The sequence below is a fragment of the Megalobrama amblycephala genome, linkage group LG12 (assembly GCF_018812025.1).
Source record: "Megalobrama amblycephala isolate DHTTF-2021 linkage group LG12, ASM1881202v1, whole genome shotgun sequence".
NCBI classification, from domain to species: Eukaryota; Metazoa; Chordata; class Actinopteri; order Cypriniformes; family Xenocyprididae; genus Megalobrama; species Megalobrama amblycephala.
This window is the reverse complement of record NC_063055.1, coordinates 16,430,402-16,452,218: the sequence shown is the minus strand read 5'-3', so window position 1 is coordinate 16,452,218 and position 21,817 is coordinate 16,430,402. Positions and strand designations below refer to the sequence as shown.

General features: G+C 36.5%; 2 protein-coding genes across 10 annotated transcripts in view; one reads left to right on the top strand and one right to left on the bottom strand.

The window, feature by feature from the left end:
- Nucleotides 1-6,457, bottom strand: part of ubap2b (ubiquitin associated protein 2b) — a 30,819-nt gene extending 24,362 nt beyond the window's left edge. For 5 of the 7 annotated variants that reach the window (XM_048209185.1, XM_048209191.1, XM_048209189.1 and 2 more), the window contains exons 1-6: nt 6,304-6,457; nt 5,163-5,300; nt 4,985-5,062; nt 1,791-1,901; nt 1,420-1,564; nt 1,193-1,270 (exon numbers count right to left, since the gene is read on the bottom strand). In XM_048209185.1, the coding sequence (XP_048065142.1) occupies nt 1,193-1,270; nt 1,420-1,564; nt 1,791-1,901; nt 4,985-5,062; nt 5,163-5,258 (508 nt within the window). In that variant the 5' untranslated portion in view covers nt 5,259-5,300; nt 6,304-6,457. Of the gene's footprint in view, nt 1-1,192; nt 1,271-1,419; nt 1,565-1,790; nt 1,902-4,984; nt 5,063-5,162; nt 5,301-6,209 lie in introns of all 7 variants that reach the window. The other 2 variants (XM_048209186.1, XM_048209187.1) reach the window with 2 other exon arrangements.
- A 1,659-nt stretch (nt 6,458-8,116) lies between these two features.
- The window catches only part of adamts13 (ADAM metallopeptidase with thrombospondin type 1 motif, 13), a 30,110-nt gene continuing 16,409 nt past the window's right edge, over nt 8,117-21,817 (top strand). Inside the window, exons 1-18 of one of the 3 annotated variants that reach the window (XM_048209182.1) lie at nt 8,117-8,415; nt 9,165-9,231; nt 9,390-9,658; nt 9,765-9,927; nt 13,178-13,311; nt 13,440-13,523; nt 13,610-13,734; nt 13,909-14,055; nt 14,164-14,298; nt 16,117-16,267; nt 17,221-17,325; nt 17,568-17,719; nt 19,511-19,574; nt 20,517-20,643; nt 20,722-20,870; nt 20,987-21,107; nt 21,205-21,285; nt 21,551-21,732. In XM_048209182.1, coding sequence (XP_048065139.1) covers nt 8,320-8,415; nt 9,165-9,231; nt 9,390-9,658; nt 9,765-9,927; nt 13,178-13,311; nt 13,440-13,523; nt 13,610-13,734; nt 13,909-14,055; nt 14,164-14,298; nt 16,117-16,267; nt 17,221-17,325; nt 17,568-17,719; nt 19,511-19,574; nt 20,517-20,643; nt 20,722-20,870; nt 20,987-21,107; nt 21,205-21,285; nt 21,551-21,732 — 2,352 coding nt within the window. In that variant the 5' untranslated portion in view covers nt 8,117-8,319. Of the gene's footprint in view, nt 8,416-9,164; nt 9,232-9,389; nt 9,659-9,764; nt 9,928-13,177; nt 13,316-13,439; nt 13,524-13,609; nt 13,735-13,908; nt 14,056-14,163; nt 14,299-16,116; nt 16,268-17,220; nt 17,326-17,567; nt 17,720-19,510; nt 19,575-20,516; nt 20,644-20,721; nt 20,871-20,986; nt 21,108-21,204; nt 21,286-21,550; nt 21,733-21,817 lie in introns of those variants that run through there. The other 2 variants (XM_048209181.1, XM_048209183.1) reach the window with 2 other exon arrangements.

Sequence of the window (21,817 nt, the reverse complement as noted above, 5' to 3'; positions counted from 1 at the left end):
TTTTTTGTGACCAGTGCTTTGTTTTGCTCCATCTTCTGCGCTTCCACGTTTGTCAATACGTCATGCGTCGGGTCAGGGGTTACTCTTTCGCTGTAAATCGATGTGTACAGTAGTTTATAAAGTTTTAAATATGGGTATTTCTCTTACAAAAATGCATAGCTTTGCTTCAGAAGGCCTTTATTAACCCCCTGGAGCCATATGGATTATATTTTATGATGGATGCATGCACTTTTTTGGGGCTTCAAAATCTCACGTTCTTCTTCACTACCGTTATAAAGCTGGGAAGAGCGGGAATATTATTTAACATAACTGTGTTCGTCTGAAAGAAGATGGCCATATACGCACCAAGGATGGCTTGAGGGTGAGTAAATCATGGGGTAATTTTCATTTTTGGGTGAACTACTTTGATATGCTCAGAATAGATATTAAAGGGATAGTGTTAATTTTGTCAGCCTTTTTTTTTTTTTTTTTTTTTTAGTCAGAGTCCTGTCAAATGTTCTTTTTAGTTTCTATCATATTTAGTCAACCTTGTCCTGTTTTTGTTTAGTCAAGTAAACAGACGACTAAATGTCTGGCCATTTTAGTCTAGTTTCTTCATGCTGCATAAACTGAAAGATTATTTTTCTCAATTATAATTGCAATGATTGTTTTGATGTGAGAAATTTTTTACATTTCATCAGAATTATTGCACTTTCACTAATGACAATTTTCATTTTTGGATGAACTAACCCTTTAACTGCTCAGAACAAGGAACTCATTAACAACTACCAAAAAACATAAAAACTGTCGTTAATCATCCAGGTAGCACGCAGTATTAAGATTCAAGGGTATGTAAACTTTTGAACTGGTTAATTTATGTAAATTCATTTATTCTGTCTTGTGGACCAAATGTCAACATCAGTTATGTGAAACCACTTATTCAGGACAAAAAAAAACAAAACAAAAAAACCTTGAAATTATGATCCCTCTTATTTTGTTAATATTAATGTCTTAAATTCTGCAAGGGGTATGTAAACTTGAGCAAAACTGTACTGTCTTACTGACCCCAAACTTTTGAAGAGAAGTGTACGTTATGCTTCTAGTTTATATTTGAGAGATAATTTTTATGCAGCTAATCAACTTAAAAACCACTTCAGGAAACAGCAGTGTGTTCATGAGCAGTAATGACTTGGAGTGAGTATAATGCTCTGACCTCTCCCTCTTCCTCGGCGCCCGCGGTCTCCTCCTCTCTCTCCTGGAGCTGAATCAAACCCGTTCTCTTCCAACCGACCTTAAAACAACGACCGACAACAAGAAGCGCTCATTCACCAAATCACGACAACATTATTATGCAAGCCATTAGTCACCACCTCAGGCAAAAACACAATCATATACATGCATGTCAGGACATGTACACATTAATAGCACAGAAAGACACACCTTCCTGGTTGCGGCTGGCCCCTCGGCCACGTCTGTTTGGACCTCCGCGGCCTCTGCTTTCCCTTTCTCCTCTCTTCTCTCTGGTCTCTGGTGCCGTCCCTTCTTTTCCAACACTTTTCTTCTTGCCAACTGTCTCCCATGAGTCCTGTGCAAAGTAGCACAGTGTAAGAATATTTCAAAACAGAATCAGTACATCATAACTGCTTATTAAAGATCTGTTGCAGCTTAACTAGTATGGCAGACTAGTAAAGTTGGAAAAAATCCATTGCATTATTTCAACTCAGTCTAGTTTTTCTGGTACAATTAATACTATTACAAAAGACACTGAATTAGAAACGAGTAAAACATTATGAATTGTATCAAGTGTGCACCTTGACAGTGACCTCCTCAAGGAGGAAGTTGATAGCCCTGTTGACGTCCCCATTGCAGTCGTGAAGGGCCACCATACACTCATCCTGATTTTTGCCTGTAACTTCCATGAGCTAGGACACAAGCACAACCAAAGGCAATCAAACTCTTGTATGTACAAAAAAATACACAAACCATTTAGGAAGCTAAGGATAGAAATCAGGAACATCAAGCATAAGGAATTCATTTTTATTCAAGTAGCCTACCATTCATTGCAACAAAACTCAATGCGTATCTCTGAGCCAAGAATTATAATGATTAGGGCTAGATATCGGTAAAGATGTCCCGATTCAATTCTATTTGATTCTGATTCACAAGATCTTAATTAGATTCAATTCTCAATTTGATTCAATGAGTGATTTCCACTGGCCCCACCACAAAATTGTGATTAAAAAAATAAAATATTGTTTTTGACCCATGTAACATTGTATTATAATCAATAAGATAATGACACCAACATTTTAGATACCAGTGAAATTCCACAATTTTCTATTACAATTTTTAAAACAACAGCTAGTAATAAGATTCACGTCAATCAGATATTATGTTCAATATTTGCGGAATTGAACACGGAAAAAAGATCCATTCATGGCTTTTGAGAATATCGAATGGACCACATTTAAAAAAAAAAACCATTAATTGAAAAATCTTTTTGCCTAGCCCTAACACTGATCTGTTTGAACTTAGTATAAAAAAACTCATCCTGATTGATTCAGTTGGACATTTAAAAGTTACTACAGTTCACTGAAAAAAGCCAGACCAATTAAGAGAATGATTCTTCGGACTGATTAAAAACAATAAGGCATAAGTTTCAGACTGATTCTCAAATCATTTTTACTGATTCATTAAAAGGAACTGACTCAAGAGTTGTTTGATCACACATTGAATTACACTGATCAAAGTTGTGAACAATCAGTGAGGGCATTGCGACAAAAAAAGATGTTTAATTTAATTTGCAACACCCAGTCTCTCATGACATTCGATTCATAATGCAGGGCCCTATGAAATCCACCTTATTTTTCCCCAAATGCTGTGTTCTCCATTTCTGGATTCTGTTTTAATGGTTTAATTAAATGTTAATAATCAAAAAGTATGTCTACTTAATTGAAATAAGGGTGGGCAATATACTGGTAGACACGATAAAACAGCAGAAACTGGTCAACCGGTAGAGTTTATCATCATCTCTATCATAGTTACTCTCACATGACGTTGCCGTGCTGCACCGTCAAGAAAATTTTTAATTTAAAAGCGTTTAAAAAAAAAAAAAAAAAAAAAAGCACAATATATGTGCATGCTGTCTGAGAGAGTTTCTAACTGCACACACCCGAAACATGCACATAAAGCCGCTGCTTTAGAGTTCTTTTTATTGGGCTTGAACTGTCAAATACACATGTATGTCAAAATGCCTTTCTTTGCGAGTATCCTCGTAAACACGGTTGTCTTAAGTGAACATTAATAGTTGAGAAAGAAAATGCATGTGTATCAGTATATTAGATCTGTGCATTTGGTCTTAAAGTGACAGCAGCCTAATAAACCTGCTGCCATCTGTATCAATGTTAATCAAACAATCTCTCACTGCTCTTGACTAAATGACTTTTATAACTAATCAATAAATGTTTAATTTGCACAGTGAAAACTATGCAGTGTTTTTTTGTACATTTGGTTACTTTATATAATTCATGTAATATTTCTCATTGTATTTCTAGTGCTTGAAGTTTTCCAGGTTGGTCCATTTCATTTTGTCTTTGTTCTATTGTAGTTTTTTGTACTATTGCATGCAAGTAGTTTCTTTGTTCTTATTTTATCACTGACTGTTTACTTGTCTTCAGTAAGCTTGAGGTTTTTTTTTTTAACTTGTTAGTTAGGGTAGTATTAGGATTTTTGTGATAATGAAATTGGTGAGGAGAATTATGAAATTTCAATGGTATCAAATTTTAAAAACCTAAAGGCAAAAATAACTATTGTTATGCATTTGATTATGAAATAAAATTACTCATATTGTGATATAAGATTGTGTTATATCACCCACCCCTAAACTGAACGAAAGAAACTTAAAATAAAATCAAATAATTTGAAAAATAATAGGGACCTGTGAAAAGAGTTATATTTAAGAAAAAAAAAATTCCGGATTCTGTACTTTATTATTTAAAGGTGCAATATGTAATATTTTCTGTCCTCTAGAGGTCACTAGAGGCCTATTCAAAACAAAGGCGTAGCTTGATGAATCTTGGGACATGTGGTCTTCACCTCAACAGCCGGTGGAAAATAATCGGGATAGGACTTGGAAGAAATCATGTTCATGGATGCCATTATTAACATTACTGTAGTATGAAGCAGAGTGTTGTGGGAGCTGAACGAGACCGCTGGAGCAATTGCGCAACATGGCGCGAGCAGCGGAACTTTTATTATGCCACAGTTGCCGGCGCTGCTTCCGGTCATGAGTATGAGGTAACGCAGCTCGATTTTAAATTATATTAAATGCTGGATGGCTTGTGTTGATAAATGGCATGCAATTAATTTTAAAACATTTTGTATGATGGAGAAAATTCTGCATTACGGTTACTAAAAAGGAAGCTGCATCCGATTATGCTATATTAGCTAAAAATCAAGAAAATTAGATTTAAACAAGATTAAACGTGTTGAGCTATATAACAATATTTAGTTTTCAGTCTATAAATCTCAAAACCATTGTTCCTTTGCCTATTAAAACATGTAAATATTAAAGCGTCTTTGGTGTTTCCATGGTTTCTACAAAATAAAACCGAAAACCGAGAGAAACGCAGGAATGGCGCAATTGACAGGCGACTCCTCACACGTCTTGGAGCCTTGGTTAAAATTGCAATTTTCTCACGATTTACAAAGAGTTGCAACATTTGGGATATTGTAAGTACTCAAGTGAACAAAATATATAACTGAATCTAAAGGTGAAATGTTTGAAGTGAACTCTCAGAGCGGCTCTGGAGATGAAGTTCATGTGAATTGCTTTCATATCATCATAAAATCATATGGTCCTAATAATGTGATGAGATTTTTTACCATAGGGCCTCAGATTCCAACTGTGTAGAAAGTATGTGTGTATTTTAGTACAGTGTTAGAAGAATACAAAAAAGAACCGTTAACAAACGTTGGCCACAATTTTCCTTTTGATGCTGCTCACCTGCTGGACTTTGCCCTCAAAATCTGCATCATTTTTGTCGTAAATCATCTGGGCGAGTCGGATCTGTTCCGCTGTCGCCTAGAGACAGATGACATCCATAATCAGAACACACAGTCATATGTGGGTACTCGGGCCTGTTCATATGCATCACCTCAATAATGGAGTGCGTGTTGCTCACCTGTATCTGTTTCTGTGGCTGTGAGGTGTGTGTGGCTTGTTGTAGGGCTCTGTCCCGATTGCCCCTGGCAGCATCAGTGACCACTGAAGTCATCATAAACAGTATATACAAAATAATGTATGTACAAAATAGAAAAGTCTGGAGAAGAAGAGGAAACAGAGACAAATTATTACACACACAAGATTATAAAAAAGTATTCCCAAGATGTTTGTGTAAGAAAAGGTTAGTGACAGGTGCAGCGGGGCTGTGGCTAGTTTAACTCTCAGCACTGTGCTTCCCATGTAAGACTATCACCCCTCTATCTGTCCAGCACCTTAATATAGCCATGCAAACAGTCTGGACTGGTGTCCACTTACACGCCCACCTAAACCCCACTCCTGAAAAAATAAAACACGCCTGCAACATATAAACAGCACATCTATCTTAAAGGGACAGCTCACCTAAAACTAAAAGTCAGTGATTAGCGTTCGAAGCAATATAACGATAATAAATAACATTTAGTGGGTATATCTCTTTAAGGGCCGAGTTCCAAAACCTATCGAGTCGCCTACTTAGATGGCATACTTCGGCACACCGAACGCGTATTTCGGCCAAAAACGCTGTCTAGGTAGGGATATTGATGAGCTGCGCAACGAAAACGTCTCAGCTAATGGCCGACTACTAATAATCGCGGTAACGGTTTGAAACCCGACCATCATGTATATGACGACGGACTAAAACCAAACAGATCGCACCAGCAACCGTGAAATGGCCCTTAGCAACAGACACACATACTAGTGCGAGTGATCAAATTATTTAAGTGCTGCTTTCGCTCAATTAAAACACACAATTGCGTCATATTTACAGTCAGTTTGACTAAGGATAGAATAGATGGGATTTTAAAAACAAGCAGAAGCTAAAAGGCTCGGCTAACTGTTTGGGCTGCACCACGCCGCGCCACTGCTAATGCTACGAACAACCGACAACTGACTTCAGCTCATCTGCCACTAATAATGAGGCACAATAAAGTAATATAAACACTTAGTCACTGGTCAGATAAAAACATACGCTCTTTTTACAAGTCGACGGTAATAGGTTTGCTTTCACTTTTTCGGCATCACAAACATACCCTCTCCGGTCCCTCAACACTGTGTGTTTTTACCTGCCCACCGACCGCACGCGCTTCCCTACAAACAGCAGCGTGAAACTCGCAACGAAGAACAAGCTGTTTTTCAATATAAAAGCCCAGACGACATTACTAAAATAAAAGTCCCGAGCCGTGCCGCATAGATGTTAATATAAAGTACATATACAGTAAGGACTAAAATTTTAAATCGTTCTTCTATGCATTTTTACAAATTATATGGTCTTGAGTTTTTAAGTTTAGTTGAAAAAAGTAAATTTCATCCCAATAACGTTTTCTTGTTTTAAAATGTCAAAACTGTTTATTTACAGGTGAAGATTTTTTTTAATGAACCAGTTCACAAAACCGAGCCCAAAACTGTTTTACTTTAAGCTGCATAACTCCCTCGTTTTATTAACACTCAACGACACAGTTTATAGCATTTTAAAATATTTTTACGAACACATTTCCAGCCACAAGATGTAATGGGTTGTGTATTAAACTGGGATTAGGGTATTAAAAATACAAACACTCTTAGGAACACTATCAGGAAAAATACAAATTTCCGATAATTTACTCAACCCCATGTCAACCAAGATGTTCATGTCCTTCTTTCTTCAGTCGAAAAGAAATGAAGGTTTTTGATGAAAACATTCCAGGATTTTTCTCCATATAGTGGAATTCAATGGCCTTTAAACGGTTGAAGGTCAAAATTACAGTTTCAGTGCAGCTTCAAAGTGTTTCCTAGACGAGAAATAAGGGTCTTATCTAGAGAAACCATCGCTCAAAAAAGAAAAGAAAAAAAAGAACAATTTTATACATTTTAACCATAAATGCTCATCTTGAACTAGCTTTGAACTAGATTGAACTAAAGTTTGAACTAAATTGTCATATACAATGTGCAAGTATATAACAATTAGTTCAAACTTTAACCTGAGGAGGGCAGTAATACACTTAGCAGCATCTAGGCTACACTGCCGGAATTCAAATAGAGAAGAAGAAGAAGAGAGCTAGTTCAAGATGAGCATTTATGGTCAAAACGTATATAATTTTAAATTTTTTTTTAGAAAATGAGCAATGGTTTCTCTAGATAAGATCCTTATTTCTCATCTGGGATTGTGTAAAATGCTTTGAAGCTGCACTAAAACTGTAATTTTGACTTTCATCCGTTTGGGGTCCATTGAAGTCCACTATATTGAGAAAAATCCTGGAATGTTTTCATCAAAAACCTTAATTTCTTTTCGACTGAAGAAAGAAGGACATGGACATCTTGGATGACATGGGGGTGAGTAAATTATTAGGAAATTTTAATTTGAAAGTGAACTACTGTGAATCAGCCTTCCCATAATGCCAGATTTTGAATGTGGTCTCATACTTTTGGGCCCACCAAATATCATAAATAAATCATTATCAAATTTGCTGAGCGTTAAGAGTTAAGAAGCTGCATCAAATTACAAATATTATTAAATTATTTATTTTAATACTGTAATTATATTCATTACTAATTATGCCACAAAGTAAGGCTAGATTTCTGATTATAATTTCTTTTCTTTTTTTTTTTTGACAACACTGAAAATCATTGTCTCAGAAGGTGTAAATAGGGCTTCTTTATTAAGTAAGTTCCATAAATTGACTATTGTTTTTTCCTAAAGTATTTATTTAATGCAGTATCCACTCCTTGACTAGTTTAACATCATGTTCTGTGATTTGGAATTAGAATTATTTTCCAGTTTTGTAGCAATGTCACAAATCAATAAAACAGGCATCCACAGAGAGCCAACCACATCACAGCTTGTTACCTTCTACACAGTTCATGGTGTGTCAACAAATATTGTCTGTCATTCATCAACTCAGTGTTTCAGTGGGGCTTCTCCATGCTGATCAATAACCGTTTTTGTTTAACTTTTCTAAACAAGCAGAGAATGAGACATTGGTCTATGTACAGGACACTTTCAACCAACTTTAAACGTTTGTCAGTCAGAATTGCGGTGGTACGGTAGACTGATCACTATTTCCTGGCTGGTTCCGCTGCATTTGGTTTGTCCTGTGCTTCAGATGTGGCCAAACATGGGAACTCTGATCTGGCTCTTTCTAGTTCCCTGCTTGTTAAAAACAACAGCTCTACTGATTTCACAATGCACTTTGCAGAAGGTAAGTGCTTTTTAGCTTGGAAAAAAGGCAAATTCATGACCTATTTTAGGATGTTTACAAATTTTAGAAATTTTTTAAGTCCACATGTACAAGGAATTTCACTTGCTGTTGACATCAACACTGTAATAAAACAACAAAAATAATAAATTAAGTAAGAAAGTAACATGAAGAAGATGATGTGCACTTTGATTCAAAAGTTTGGGATCAGTAAAATGTTTAATGTTTTTGAAAAAAGTCTCTTATTGTCACCAAGGCTGCATTTATTTGATCAAATATACAGTTAAAACAGTAATATTATAAAGAAATAGTATAACAATTGAAAATGTCACATGATTCTTGAGGAATTATTCTAATAGCTGATTTGCTGCTTGAAATGTATCAATGTTGAAAGCAGTTATGCTGCTTAACATTTTCTGTTGAAACAGTGATCATTTTTTTCAGGATACTTTGATGAATAGAATGTTCAAAAGAACAGGATTTATTTAAAAATAGAAATCTTTGTCACATTATTAATATCTTTACTGTCACTTTTGATCAGTTTAAGGCATCCTTGCTGAATGCAAGTATTCTTTTTTAATTAAAACCTTACTGAGCCCAAACTTTTGAACAGTAGTGTATATCTTTTTTAAATGTTATAATTTATTAAATGATCTGACCTTTGCCTGTTGCCTTTTACAGTCTTTCTGTGCAACATAATTAGCTTTTTGTGCATTCAAAATCGAATTGTATTCTGTTTTTTTTTCCCCCAGGATTTTTTAGAGTCACTGAAACCTCAAGATTTATTTTATTATTTTGATACCATTTCCACTAAATCAGGTGAGTCAGATATTGAGAAATAGTTGTCACAAATAAGGAGTCAAAAGGTTTACAGATAGGTCAGTAGGTTCATACATACACATTAGAGGTTTTAAAAGTCAGTACATTTAAAGTAAACATCTAAATACCCTGACATTAGTAGTTTGTCTTCTCTTCAGTGCCTCAATTTGAGCTGGTGTGGGTGAATTGCTCGAGGAACGAGTCTTTCAGAGGGCTGTGGAGGTGCTCGTTTCAGACCGAAGGAGAGAGATTTGAGCTGGGCCAGCACAGAGATGAACAACCAGCATCCTGTCCCACAAGCCTGGAGATGGTGATCAACTCAACGGTCAGTGTGGTGAAGAAAATGGAGGATATGTGCTGCGAGCAGCTGAAGTTACTGAGACCAGCACATACAAGAACTCTTCTCCCCATCTGCCATGGCAAATTGGTAAGAAGTTTTTTTACTGTGGTCTATGTTTGTCCTATATACAGAATTTGTGGCTATATATAATGTAGGCGACCAATTTCTAATTTTAGTCTATATTTGTCCTCAGCAAGGTCTGATTCAGTCAGGGGAGAAAAGGCTGTATATTCGCCCAGTGCTTCAAAAACACATAGACCATCTGAAGGATCTTACTACGGATTCACCTTCTGGTGTACCTCACCTTCTGTTAACCCACACATTACCAGTGAGGACACGTCTTAAACAGCCCAAGAGTGAGTGAACAGTGTACTGGTTATGTATACACAGTGTATAGTACTATATCTCTGAACATAAGCCATCACTGGCCTGCAGTCCACAGCAATACATTTTGCAACTGAGCTTGTCCATATGTTCGAGGGGTCATTCACATGTAGGCCACTACTTCATATATTTTTCAGTGTCAACACCATGAGTGCCATGTTGTTGTTTTTAAATACAGTTTTAATAAATCAGCTGAGAAGGATTAGTTCACTTTAAAATGAAAATTAGTCAGTTACGCTTTTTTGAATACAGTCAGGCGGAAGCTAAATATTTTACTTTATAACTTGTTAAATATGGATATTTTTCTTACACAAATGCATCTCTTTGCTTCAGAAGGCCTTTATTAACCCCCCGGAGCCGTGTGGAGTACGTTTATAATGGATAGATGCACTTTCTTGAGCTTCATACTCGTTGGTCCTGTACACTGACATTATAAAGCTTGGATGCATCAGGATATTTATTAATATAACTTAATATAAAGCTTGGGGTAAATTTCATTTTAAAGCGATCTAATATAGAGATATAGTATATACTGTATAATACAGTTATTAAACATACAGTGCAGGTTGCATTAGGCCAGTAGGTGGTGACAAGTGTCTGTCTTTATGAGTGAATCATTTGATTCATTTTGATCAAACGATCAAACATTGATTCATTCAGGAACAAAACAAGTCATGCTGCATCCGAAATTGCACACTCTCTTGAGTAGGTACTTATTTTGAATAAGTAATTACTTTGTGACCACTAAAAAGTATGTTATATATAGTATGAAAGTGTGAATGTAATCTGGACGTACTACTATTCATCCATTTTGTTATTATCATGTGATTTAGTCAATCCTCCTGTGGCCTCATGGGATAGTAAAGTGTCTATCGTATGCACATTTCACAATCTCACCGGTAGTAGTAGGTCATCCGGGTACTTTTTGCCTATTATTTAATTTTTTTGTCACCTACTAGTATGGAAGTATGCAGTTTCGGATGCAGCTATGGGCTGCATTTAAAAGGATAGTTCAAACAAAAATGAAAATTCTATCATCATTTACTCAAACTCAAGTTGTTCCAAACCTGTATAAATTTCTTTGTTCTGTTGAAAACAAAGGAAGATATTTTGAAGAAAGTTTATAATCAGGCCACTTTGGGGCACCATTGACTTCGATAGTAGGAAAAAAACTACTATGGAAGTCAATGGTGCCCCAAAACTGTTCAGTTTAACACATTCTTCAAAATATCTTCCTTTGTGTTCAACAGAACAAAGACAATTATACAGATTTTGAACAACTTGAGAGTGAGTAAATGATAGAATTTTCAAGTCCACTTATTTATGCCCTTCCATTGCTTCCCTCAGTCTCATTCACTCGGATGTTCATCATTGCCTACGTTGCATGAGTGCCCACTATTGGCGAAACACTTGCAATGCTTTAAATGGAACGAAGTCCTTGATCACTTGTGGGTAAATTAGGTGTGACTTGCTGTTTTGACGTCACAATTGTGTTGCATTGTGGTTTATAGATCCACCTGAAGTGTACATATGAGTAAACTCTCTCCCTTGGTCAAAATCGAGGGGTCCAGGGTCTGTCCAAATAAACTTCACTTGTCCACTTGAAGATAGCCCTGTCCCAAATGTCCCATTCGTCTTTTTAAGTTTCAGAAGGGTGCCCCCTTTGTGGTTGATATGTTTCCTCAATACACATTTGTTGAGCCCCCAAGCCTTTGAGCTCCACTGCAGAATTCTACCCAACAATCAAATCACCATTACGTTACGAAAGTGTGAACTTGGAGGAAGATTGGGACAAGGCCGAAGTAGAACACACTTCAAAATGGCAGCAAGATTCCACCGAGCGGAAGAGTTAAACACTGCCTTTATGAGTGAGTAACTGAGGGCCTGTCCCAAAGCCCACATTTACGGTCTTGGCCACTTGAGAGCGTGTGCGCACGGCTGGAAGTAAGTCCGCAAGTCTGTCCCAGGTCTGAAAAATGCCACAGGGCAGTAGGCTACACTTAACACACACTAAATCTCTAATACCGCTTCTGAGCTGTATTTGAGGCTAAGTGTATTCCATCGTTCATCACGTTTAGGAACTTGTTTGCCCCAATTTCATGACATGTCATTTATATTGTAGTTATTACATAGGGTCTGAACAGAACTGAGCTGGACGATGACGTCACTGTTTTCTCCAAAGCTGCTGTATAGATAAATTAACTAAATTAATAACTAATGATTTTTACAATGGAAATGATTCAATATTGAACTTATGGACAATGACACCATTTTCTTCTAGAGCTGCTGTGCAGCCAAAATTATGTTCCTTCTATCACTGTAAGGTGCACAAGTGTGGGTATTGGGACAGGCCCAGAATCATTCATTCAACCAATTAGTTTAAAATACTGACTCTGCGTACAAATATGCTTACTTCCCTACTACTGTATATATTAGCCGAAAAAACAATACATGAAATGAGTAGTATGTCCGAATTCATAGTATTCTTAAAACAGTAGGTAAAAAGTAGACAGATGACCTGCTACTTCCACCGAGATTACAAAGTGTGTATCTGATGGACACTTTACTATCCCATGAGGCCACAGCTGATACTTTAGGTCACATGACAGTGACAACATGGATGTAGTAGTACGTTGAATTTCATTCATTCTACACATTCATACTATATTGAACATAATTAACGGTCGGGAATTAAGTTCATTAAATGTACTACCACCTTAGACAGTACGTGATTTTGGATGCAGCTTGATTCATTGAGGGACGAAATAACAGTCTTTATGAATGAGTCATTGAAAGATTCCCTTAACCAATTTGATCAAACATTGATTCTTTGAGGAATGAAACACCACTAATGTGTGTTGTTCAAAAACACGCAACATTCCTGCAGTGCTATAGTGAAAAAACAGACAATATAACCACCAATATTGAATCTAAAAAGTTACTATTTTTATTGGACTGTTATATAAAAGAAATATCCCACCTGCAATCAAGCTGTTAGTCTGAACATCAGTAAGGCTGCCAGTTAGCCCAATCAAGTTCGATATGCTGAAGTAGATGTTCAGTACTGATACTTTGGTCAAACTTCAATCTTCTAAAATGTACAACACAATTTTGAAGGAATTAAAGGCCATTTTATTATAAAGCCACAATTGTTTTTGCTTGTTGTTCTGCTGTTCATATGATAATCAATAATATTGCTGCTTTCATTCTGTTGTGTCTTAGGTCAGTTCAGGTTACGGAGGACACCTCTGGGATCAGAGGTCACACATCTGGAACTAGCAGTGGTGGTGGGTCCAGATGTTTATGATGTTCATAGGCAAGACACTGAGAGATACATCCTAACCAACCTCAACATCGTATGTGTGTGTTTAATCTACGTTTTCAAGACATTGTATGTGAATATATGTACAATAAATTTGACATATACAATATGTGGAATAGGATTATACTTTCTGTTGTTTAAATATCTTTTCTACACTTGCAGGCCTCTGAGCTTCTGAGAGATGCTAGTCTTGGTGCCAACATAAGAGTTCACCTTGTCCGTATGGTCATTCTCACAGAGCCAAGGGTAACAATGTCTGTTTGACCTAATGCTTTACACAACAGCCAATGTATTAATCCACAAAGGAAAATACGGTTTGTTTTAATCCACAGCCAGACATCCAGATCTCTGAAAACATCACATCTTCTCTAAAAAGTGTGTGCGAGTGGGGTCAGAAGGTCAACCCTGATGCTGACACTGACCCTTTACATGCAGATCTACTGTTGTACATTACCAGGTGTGGCCAAAAACCATAGAGAGCACTCTTAACTAAAGGTTCATCATTCTAGTACTGTGCAAACAGTAAACTCTTTGTTTATTTATGTAACTTTCCTTGCAAAAATACCGATCTCAAGAATATCAAGTGTTTCTGGATACTTGCATTTTAGTAACTCTCTTTGACATCATTAAGGTTTGATCTGGTGTTACCCAATGGCAATAAACTTGTGAGAGGTGTAACTCAGCTGGGCGGAGTTTGTTCCACTCAGTGGAACTGTGTGATTACAGAGGACACAGGTTTTGATCTTGGCATAACCATCGCTCATGAGATTGGCCACAGGTAAGCTTTACTTCCAATAAAACTTGGACGAGTCATACTGCTGTGCTGAAATGTAAGTTGAAACAGTCTGAATGATTGTAAACTAAGTCTTGCCTTCTGTCTTTTCAGTTTTGGCATAAATCATGATGGAATAGGCAACACATGCAGCTCTAGTGGCTTTATGATGGCATCTGACGGAGGTTATAACAGTGTCGATCTGACCTGGTCTCAGTGCAGCAGGGCTCAGCTCCACAACTTCTTCAGGTTTCACTCACTTACTGCATCACAAACACATACAGCGACCTCCAAAAGTCTGAGATTAAAAATGCTACTATTGTGCATTTAATGCAATCTAATTTAATATAATTGATATCTCAAATTACATCATGAACCTAACCATTTATAAAAAAAAATAATAAATTTGACATTAATTTCTAATTTTTGTTGTTAAAAAACAAATTCCTAAATCTTTATTTACTGATTTAAATGTAAAAATTACAATGACTTTTACAATGTCAATATTTATTTAAACTTCATAACACTCAGGAACACAGGTAAACATAAGAGAAATAACCACTAAATACATACGATAACCGACAACCAAACATAATGACTGACAGGTGATAATTATACGTAACCATGGAAACAAACGAGGAGATAATAAGTAACCAAGGAAACCAGAACTAAATGGAGCAGAGAAACAGGAACTAAAGGAAACAGGGAATATAAAAGTCCATAACCGTGACAATGACATATTTGTGACAGGCTTTGTGAGAATCACCAATCTGGACATTACTCAATAAAATGTCCAGATATTTTGTTTGGGTTGATTTTGAGTTTTTTTTTTTTTTTTTTGAGTTCAGTTTTTTATCTATTTTAGTTTATTCATTAAAGGTGCTCTAAGTGATCCTGGGTGGAGTAACTTCCTGTTGACGTTCGAAGTGTTGTCAAACAAAACAGAGGCTAGCTAGACCCTCCCTCCTCCTCCCCCTCCCCTCCGTGCTTCCTGAAACAGTCATGAACGCGAATTTAAAATCATTCTAGTTGGTTATTGGCTGGAGCATGTTTATTATGTTTTGTGGTCCAGGCTGCACCAGTTTGTTTTTATTGCTGTTTTCGGATCTTGTGGCGACTACAGAGACCGCGTTTTTTACAGTGTGTTCAGGGGACAGGCAGCTAGCGGATAGTGAGATGTTTGCTGTATGTGACAAAAAATGTTTTGGCCTAAAAACACGTGACATCACTTAGAGCACCTTTAAGTCTATTTTTGTTTAATTATTGTATTTTATATTAAGCAATTTGTCTCAAAACTACCAAATATTCAGGGTAGCGTTTCCCAAAAGCATCGTAAGCCTAAGCTGATCGTAGCTCCATTGGTTTCAATGGAGCTACGATCAACTTAAGGTTACGATGCTTTTGGGAAACGCTGCCCAGGTCAGTAAGACATTTTTGTAAAGAAATACTTTTATTCAGCAAGGACACATTGAATTGATCACAAGTGGCAGTACAACATTTACAATGTATCAAAAATTCTCTTTCAAATGAATTCTGTTCTTTTGAACTTTGAACTAACCCTATTAATCAAAAACATCCTGAAAATCAAAATGGCAATAAAAAAAAAACAACAAAACTTTTTTATTTTTTTTATTTTTTACTTTGATAATAATAAAAAAAGTTTCTTGGTAACCAAATCAGCATATTTTTTGAAGGACTGGAGAAATGGCTGCTGAAAATTCAGCTTTGCCATCACAGAAATAGACTACATTTCAATGTATGTCAATTTATTAACATTTGAAACCATTACTATTTTAAATTGTAATAATCTTTCAAAGTATCAATATTTTTACTGTATTGTTTATCAAATAAATGCATGTTTTGTGAGCATAAAAGATTTATTTAATAAAACATTAAAAAAAATCCAATCTCAAAATTTTGAACGCTATGTATTTTATAGAGTATGCATTGTGAACTACTTTCCCACACCCTGGTATCATTAAAGTGTTATTTTAAGTCATCTGCAATATTCTTCATCACGAGGATGCTCTTTATAACATGAGTGTGTGTTCATTCTCTGCTGTATAGTGCTGGTAAGGCGGAGTGTGTTAAGGATGTGCCGGTTCTGGGTGGTTCAGTGCAGGACTGGAGGCCTGGTCTGTTCTATGGTGTGGATGATCAGTGCCGTATAGCGTTTGGAAACTCAGCGACTGCATGTTCTTTCACTAATGATGATATGGTGAGTAAGAATGACCATCATAAGACATTTATCAGTGTAAATGATCAAAGAGCTGACTGCCATGCTAGCGCTTTAAAGACCTGAAATTGCTTGATCAATGCTGTTCTCTGTTTTGTTTTGATGTGTTTCCTATACAGGAAGTTTGGGTTTAATATAAGAGCTCAAGTTACTTTTAAAATACCCAGTAGGCTTTGGTTACATCACACCCATGAACATAATTTTCCACTTGCTAATCAGAGGCAGATGGTATTAGGGGGCAGGACATTATCATTTTTGACTGGACACAGATCTGTCTAATGCACCATGAGTCCTCAGTATTTCTATTTTCACAGAGCACTACACAAAAATGCATGTACACTTTTCAAAAGTTTGAGGTCAGTAAGATTTTTTTTTTTTGGATGGAAATACATTTTATTTAGCAAGGATGCATTAAATTGATCAAAAGTAACAGTAAAGATATAATATTACAAACGATTTCTTTTTCAAATAAATGCTGTATCTTTCTATTCACCAAAGAATCCTGACAAAAGAATAATGGTTTCAGCAAAAATACTAAGCAGCACAACTGTTTTCAGCATTAATAATAAGAAGAAGAAATGTTTCTTGAGCAGCATATCAGCATATTAGAATGATTTCTGAAGGAAGTGTGAAGACTGGAGTAATGATGCTGAAAATTCAGCTTTGCCACTACAGGAATACACGGAATTGCAAAACATAATAAAATAGATAACAGATATTTTTAATTGTAAAAATACTTCACAATATTACTGTTTTTTGATCACTTAAATGCAGATTTGATGAGCATAAGAGACTTCTTTCAAAAACATTTTAAAAAAATTATAAGAGGTTTAGTATCACATTTTGATTGTAATTTTTACTTTGTTAATAAATATCTCACCTGGACATTCCACTGAGGTTAAATGTGGTGATGTTTTGTGTCTGGTGTCATCAAGGCAAGCTGCCGTGTTCTGTCCTGCCATATCAACCCTCGTGACCGTAGCTCATGTACTCGTCTCCTTGTTCCGCTCCTGGACGGGACGGAGTGTGGGCCCAGTCAGGTGAAATACTGCTATGACCAGCACTTATTTACATTGAATGAATATGCATATACATCTTCATATATCCTTGCATTTTTTTCATATTTTATGGAATATGTTTTAGATTACTAAAAAATTGACCATTGTTTCCATACTCTATTAAATATATTACATACAGATAACATTCTTAGAACACCTATATTTACTTTTTTTAAACAAAAAGTACAGATTTGTGTGACTGTTCTCTTTCTGTGTTGCTTTAGTGGTGTTTTAAGGGTCGGTGTGTGTCTCCTTCTACTTTGGGTTCCTCCATGATGGTTCACGGCTCATGGTCTTCATGGTCTGAATTCTCTCCCTGCTCACGAACATGCGGAGGAGGAATCACTTACCGCAAGAGACAGTGCAACAACCCTAGGTGTGAGAGTGTTAGAGATAGAAGCATATTAGAAGTACAATAACAACTTCTCAGAATACCACACCAATACAAACAACAACACCATGTAGCAGTATGCAATATCCAGCATGACTGTATTGTGAATGTGCACATTTATGCATGCGTTTTTGCTGAGAATCTAGTGGTTATATACAGTTGTGGTCAGAATTATTGGCACCCTTGGTAAATATGATCAAAAATGACTATAAAAATAAATCTGCATTGTTTATCCTTTTGATCTTTAATTCATAAAATTAGCAAAAATCTAACCTTTCATTGAAGGAAAAGAATTGAAAGTGGGGTTAAAATCACATTATGCAATAAATGTTTTTCTCCAAAACACGTTGGCCACAATTATTGGCACCCCTAGAATTTTTTATGAGTAAAACATCTCTGAAGTATATTCCCATCCATATTAACATTTTTTTAGAACACCAAAGTGATCATGAACATGAAATTGTCCAGCCATGACTTCCTGTTTGAAACACAAAGGCCAAATTCCCTTAATCATTCTTCACAATGAGTGAAAACAAAGAATATAGTTCTGATGTGCAGCAAAAGATTGTTGAGCTTCACAAAATAGAAAGTGGTTGTAAGAAAATACCTAAAGTATTGAAAATCCCCATTTCCACTATCAGGGCAATAATTAAGAAGGACCAATCAACTAAAGATGTTACAAATCTGCCTGGAAGAGGACACGTGTCTAAATTGTCTTAATGCGCGGTGAGGAGGAGAGTTTGAGTGGCCAAAGACTCTCCAAGGATCACAGCTGGAGAATTTCAGAGATTAATAGAGTCTTGAGTCTCAGAAAGCCTAAAAAAAATTATCAAACAGCACCTACATCCCCACAAGTTGTTTCGGAGGGTTTCAAGAAAAATCCTCCTCGCTCATCCAGAAACAATCTCCAGCATATTCAGTTGTCAGAAAAGACTGGAACTTCAAACGGGACGAGCTTCTATGGTCAGATGAAACTAAAAAAAAGAGCTTTTTGGCAGCAAACCCACCAGATGGGTTTGGTGCACACATAGATAAAATGTACCCCATGACCATGGTTAAATATACTGCTGGATCTTTAATGTTGTGGGCCTATTGTTCTGCTGGAGGTCCTGGACATCTTGTTCAGATACATGGTATCATGGATTCTATCAAATACCAACAGATAAAAAATCAAAACCTGACCGCTTCTGCTAGAAATCTAATAATGGGCCGTGGTTGGATCTTCCATCAGGAGAATGATCTAAAACAAACATCAAAACCAACACAAAAATGTGTCACTGAGCAGAAAATTAAGCTTCTGCCATGGCCATCCCAGTTCCCTGACCTGAACCCTAAAGAAAATGAATGGAGTGAACTGAAGAGAAGAAGCACCAACATGGAGCTGGGAATCTGAAGGATCTGTAGAGATTCTGCATGAAGGAATTGTCTCTGATCTCTTGCCAGGTGTTCTCCAAACTCATCAGGCATTTTAGGTGAAGACTCAGAGCAAAAAAGGTTGCAAAAAGTATTGAATAAAAGGGTACCAATAACTGTGGCCTACATGTTTTGGAGAAAAACATTTATTTCATACTATGATTTTCCACCCACTTTCAATTCTTTTCCTTCAATGAAAGGTTAGATTTTCGCTCATTTTATGAATTAAAGATCAAAAGGATAAACAATGCAGATTTATTTTTACAGTCATCTTTGATCATATTTATCAAGGGTGCCAATAATTCTGACAACTGTATTGATCCCACACTGATATGTATTTAGAGTGATGTTTCTGTGTTTCAGGGCAGCCTTTGGTGGTTCTGTCTGTAAAGGACAGGACATAGAAGCTGAACTTTGTAATCGGCAGGTAATAGCATGTTTACTTTGGGCCTCTGTAGGTCATGTTAGTCAAATTAAGGGTTGCATCTATGCATTGCCACGAGGCTGCAGTGTTATCTGTATGCTGGCCTGCTTTTTTCTTTCTTTTTGTTTTATTTGTTGCTAAATAGCATTTACTCTTTCTGTGTATATGTGTGAGCATAGTTAAACAGGCTTCCTCTGTTATTTTACTTAATTTTCAATAATTTCGTAACACTTTACATTAATGTTTAAGTCGTTAACATTAGTTAATGCAATTGAGTGCTAAAAGCATGACATCGTTTTGTACTCCCATCTGGAAGTCATCACCCTGGCTCTCCCAACAAAAACCAAATAGAATTTTTCCATTTAGCTTTTGGACTGTTGTGACCAACAAAAGTTATTAATTCTTGCACATTTTGTTCATCAAGATAATCCTCACAAATTAACATTTATGATTATTTGATTAATATGCAGATGATTTTGAAACCTAAATACAATCAGCAGAACTAAAGTTAGGCTATAAACAAATTATACCACTGTCACATGACTTCAATGTCACATCACTAATCTTCCAACAACTCTTTCAGTTTTGCAAGAGTGTGATTATAAACACAATGAGGGTGTAAACCTGGACTAATGAGTAGATTAACAAACCCCAGTTTGGTAAACCCTGACCTAGAATAAAGAAGCGGAAGTCAATGGAGCAAAGTGTAGTGTGACTGCACATTAATAACAGAGGCCATTTGCAAGGGTTAAAGGTACAGTAGTAAAAACAGCCTGTTTAATGGTCTGAGAAAAGGTGAAAAATTTGAATGTAAAACTGTAAAATATAAGTTACTACAGTTTTAGTGCAAGAAAGCTTGAAGGCGTAACTTTAAATTACGTTACCAAACAAAATAAACCAAGTAAATTCATGGTGACATACCTGGCTTGTCGTTGTTTGTTACAGCCCTGTGAGTCGACTCAGCTGAAGTTCATGTCTCAGCAGTGCTCAGCCACAGACCAGCAGCCTCTGTTAGTGTCTACAGACTCCAGATCAGTCTACACTTGGATCCCTGCCATCAGCTACACCTCAGGTGAACCTAATAAAGGTCTTCCAGTTGAATTTGTCTTTCGTTGTTTTCTCTGTTCTAATGTCTTTCTCTCCCTTCCAGGTGATGCTCAGTGTAAACTGATGTGTCGCTCACGTGAGCAGGACTTCATGGTGAGTCGTGGGTCTCAGTTCATTGATGGGACACGATGTGAAGCTGGTAATACTGTACCACATGGTTCCATTTCTGCCTGTCTGGGTGGAAAGTGCCAGGTAATGCCACACAAATAACATAAATGCACTTTAACTGAAGTATTGTTTTGTCCAATTTGACTTTTAAATTGCATACTGCATAAATATTTCTCCATCTGGTTTATTACCTGGGTTAGCTGTTTGGCTGTGATGGAGTAATGCATTCTGGGAAGTTGGAGGATGTGTGTGGGGTGTGTGGGGGCAATGGCTCTGCCTGCCAGTTCATCTCAAACACCTATTCAGGTGGAGAGGCTGGAGGTAGGTAGGGGTCATTCTTAGACATATCCATCATTGTGTCTAGTTATTTGCTTTCCTTTACGCATAACATCCTCTTTTTGTTTTTTATATTTTCAAGAGTATGTCACTTTCCTCACCCTTCCTTTGAACGCCTCTCAGGTTTATGTGATTAACACAAAGCCAGTTTTTACACACCTTGGTAAGTATAGCTACGTTCACACAGCAGAATACAATTGTGAGTCCTGTTAGAAGGGCTCAGTACTGATGCTTACACAGTTTGGTTCTGAAACTGTATTGTATGATGGAATCTGAGTATCTGAGAGAATTAAATTTAGCAGAATTGTTTTTTTTTTTTACATTTATATATTTTTTTACACAGTATATATATATATACTGTATATAATGTCCAACCAAATAATAAATACATTTCAAAGACTATATGAAAGAAATGCTCTTTCCCGCAGCGGTGTTATTAAATGATAAATATGTGGTGTCTGGAGATGGAAACCCAGGGCTAAGCATCACATACCCCTCACCTCTAGAGAAAAGCCCCATAATCTATAACCTCTACCTCACACCTGACCAGCAACCTCAAACTGAAGAGCTCACTATTTCTGGACCAGTCACAGACAAGATCCACATACAGGTGTGCAGCATCTGAATTATCCTCTTTTTCTGTTTCTGGAATGACATTCATCGTTTATGTAATCATTGTTACTTTATTTGCACAT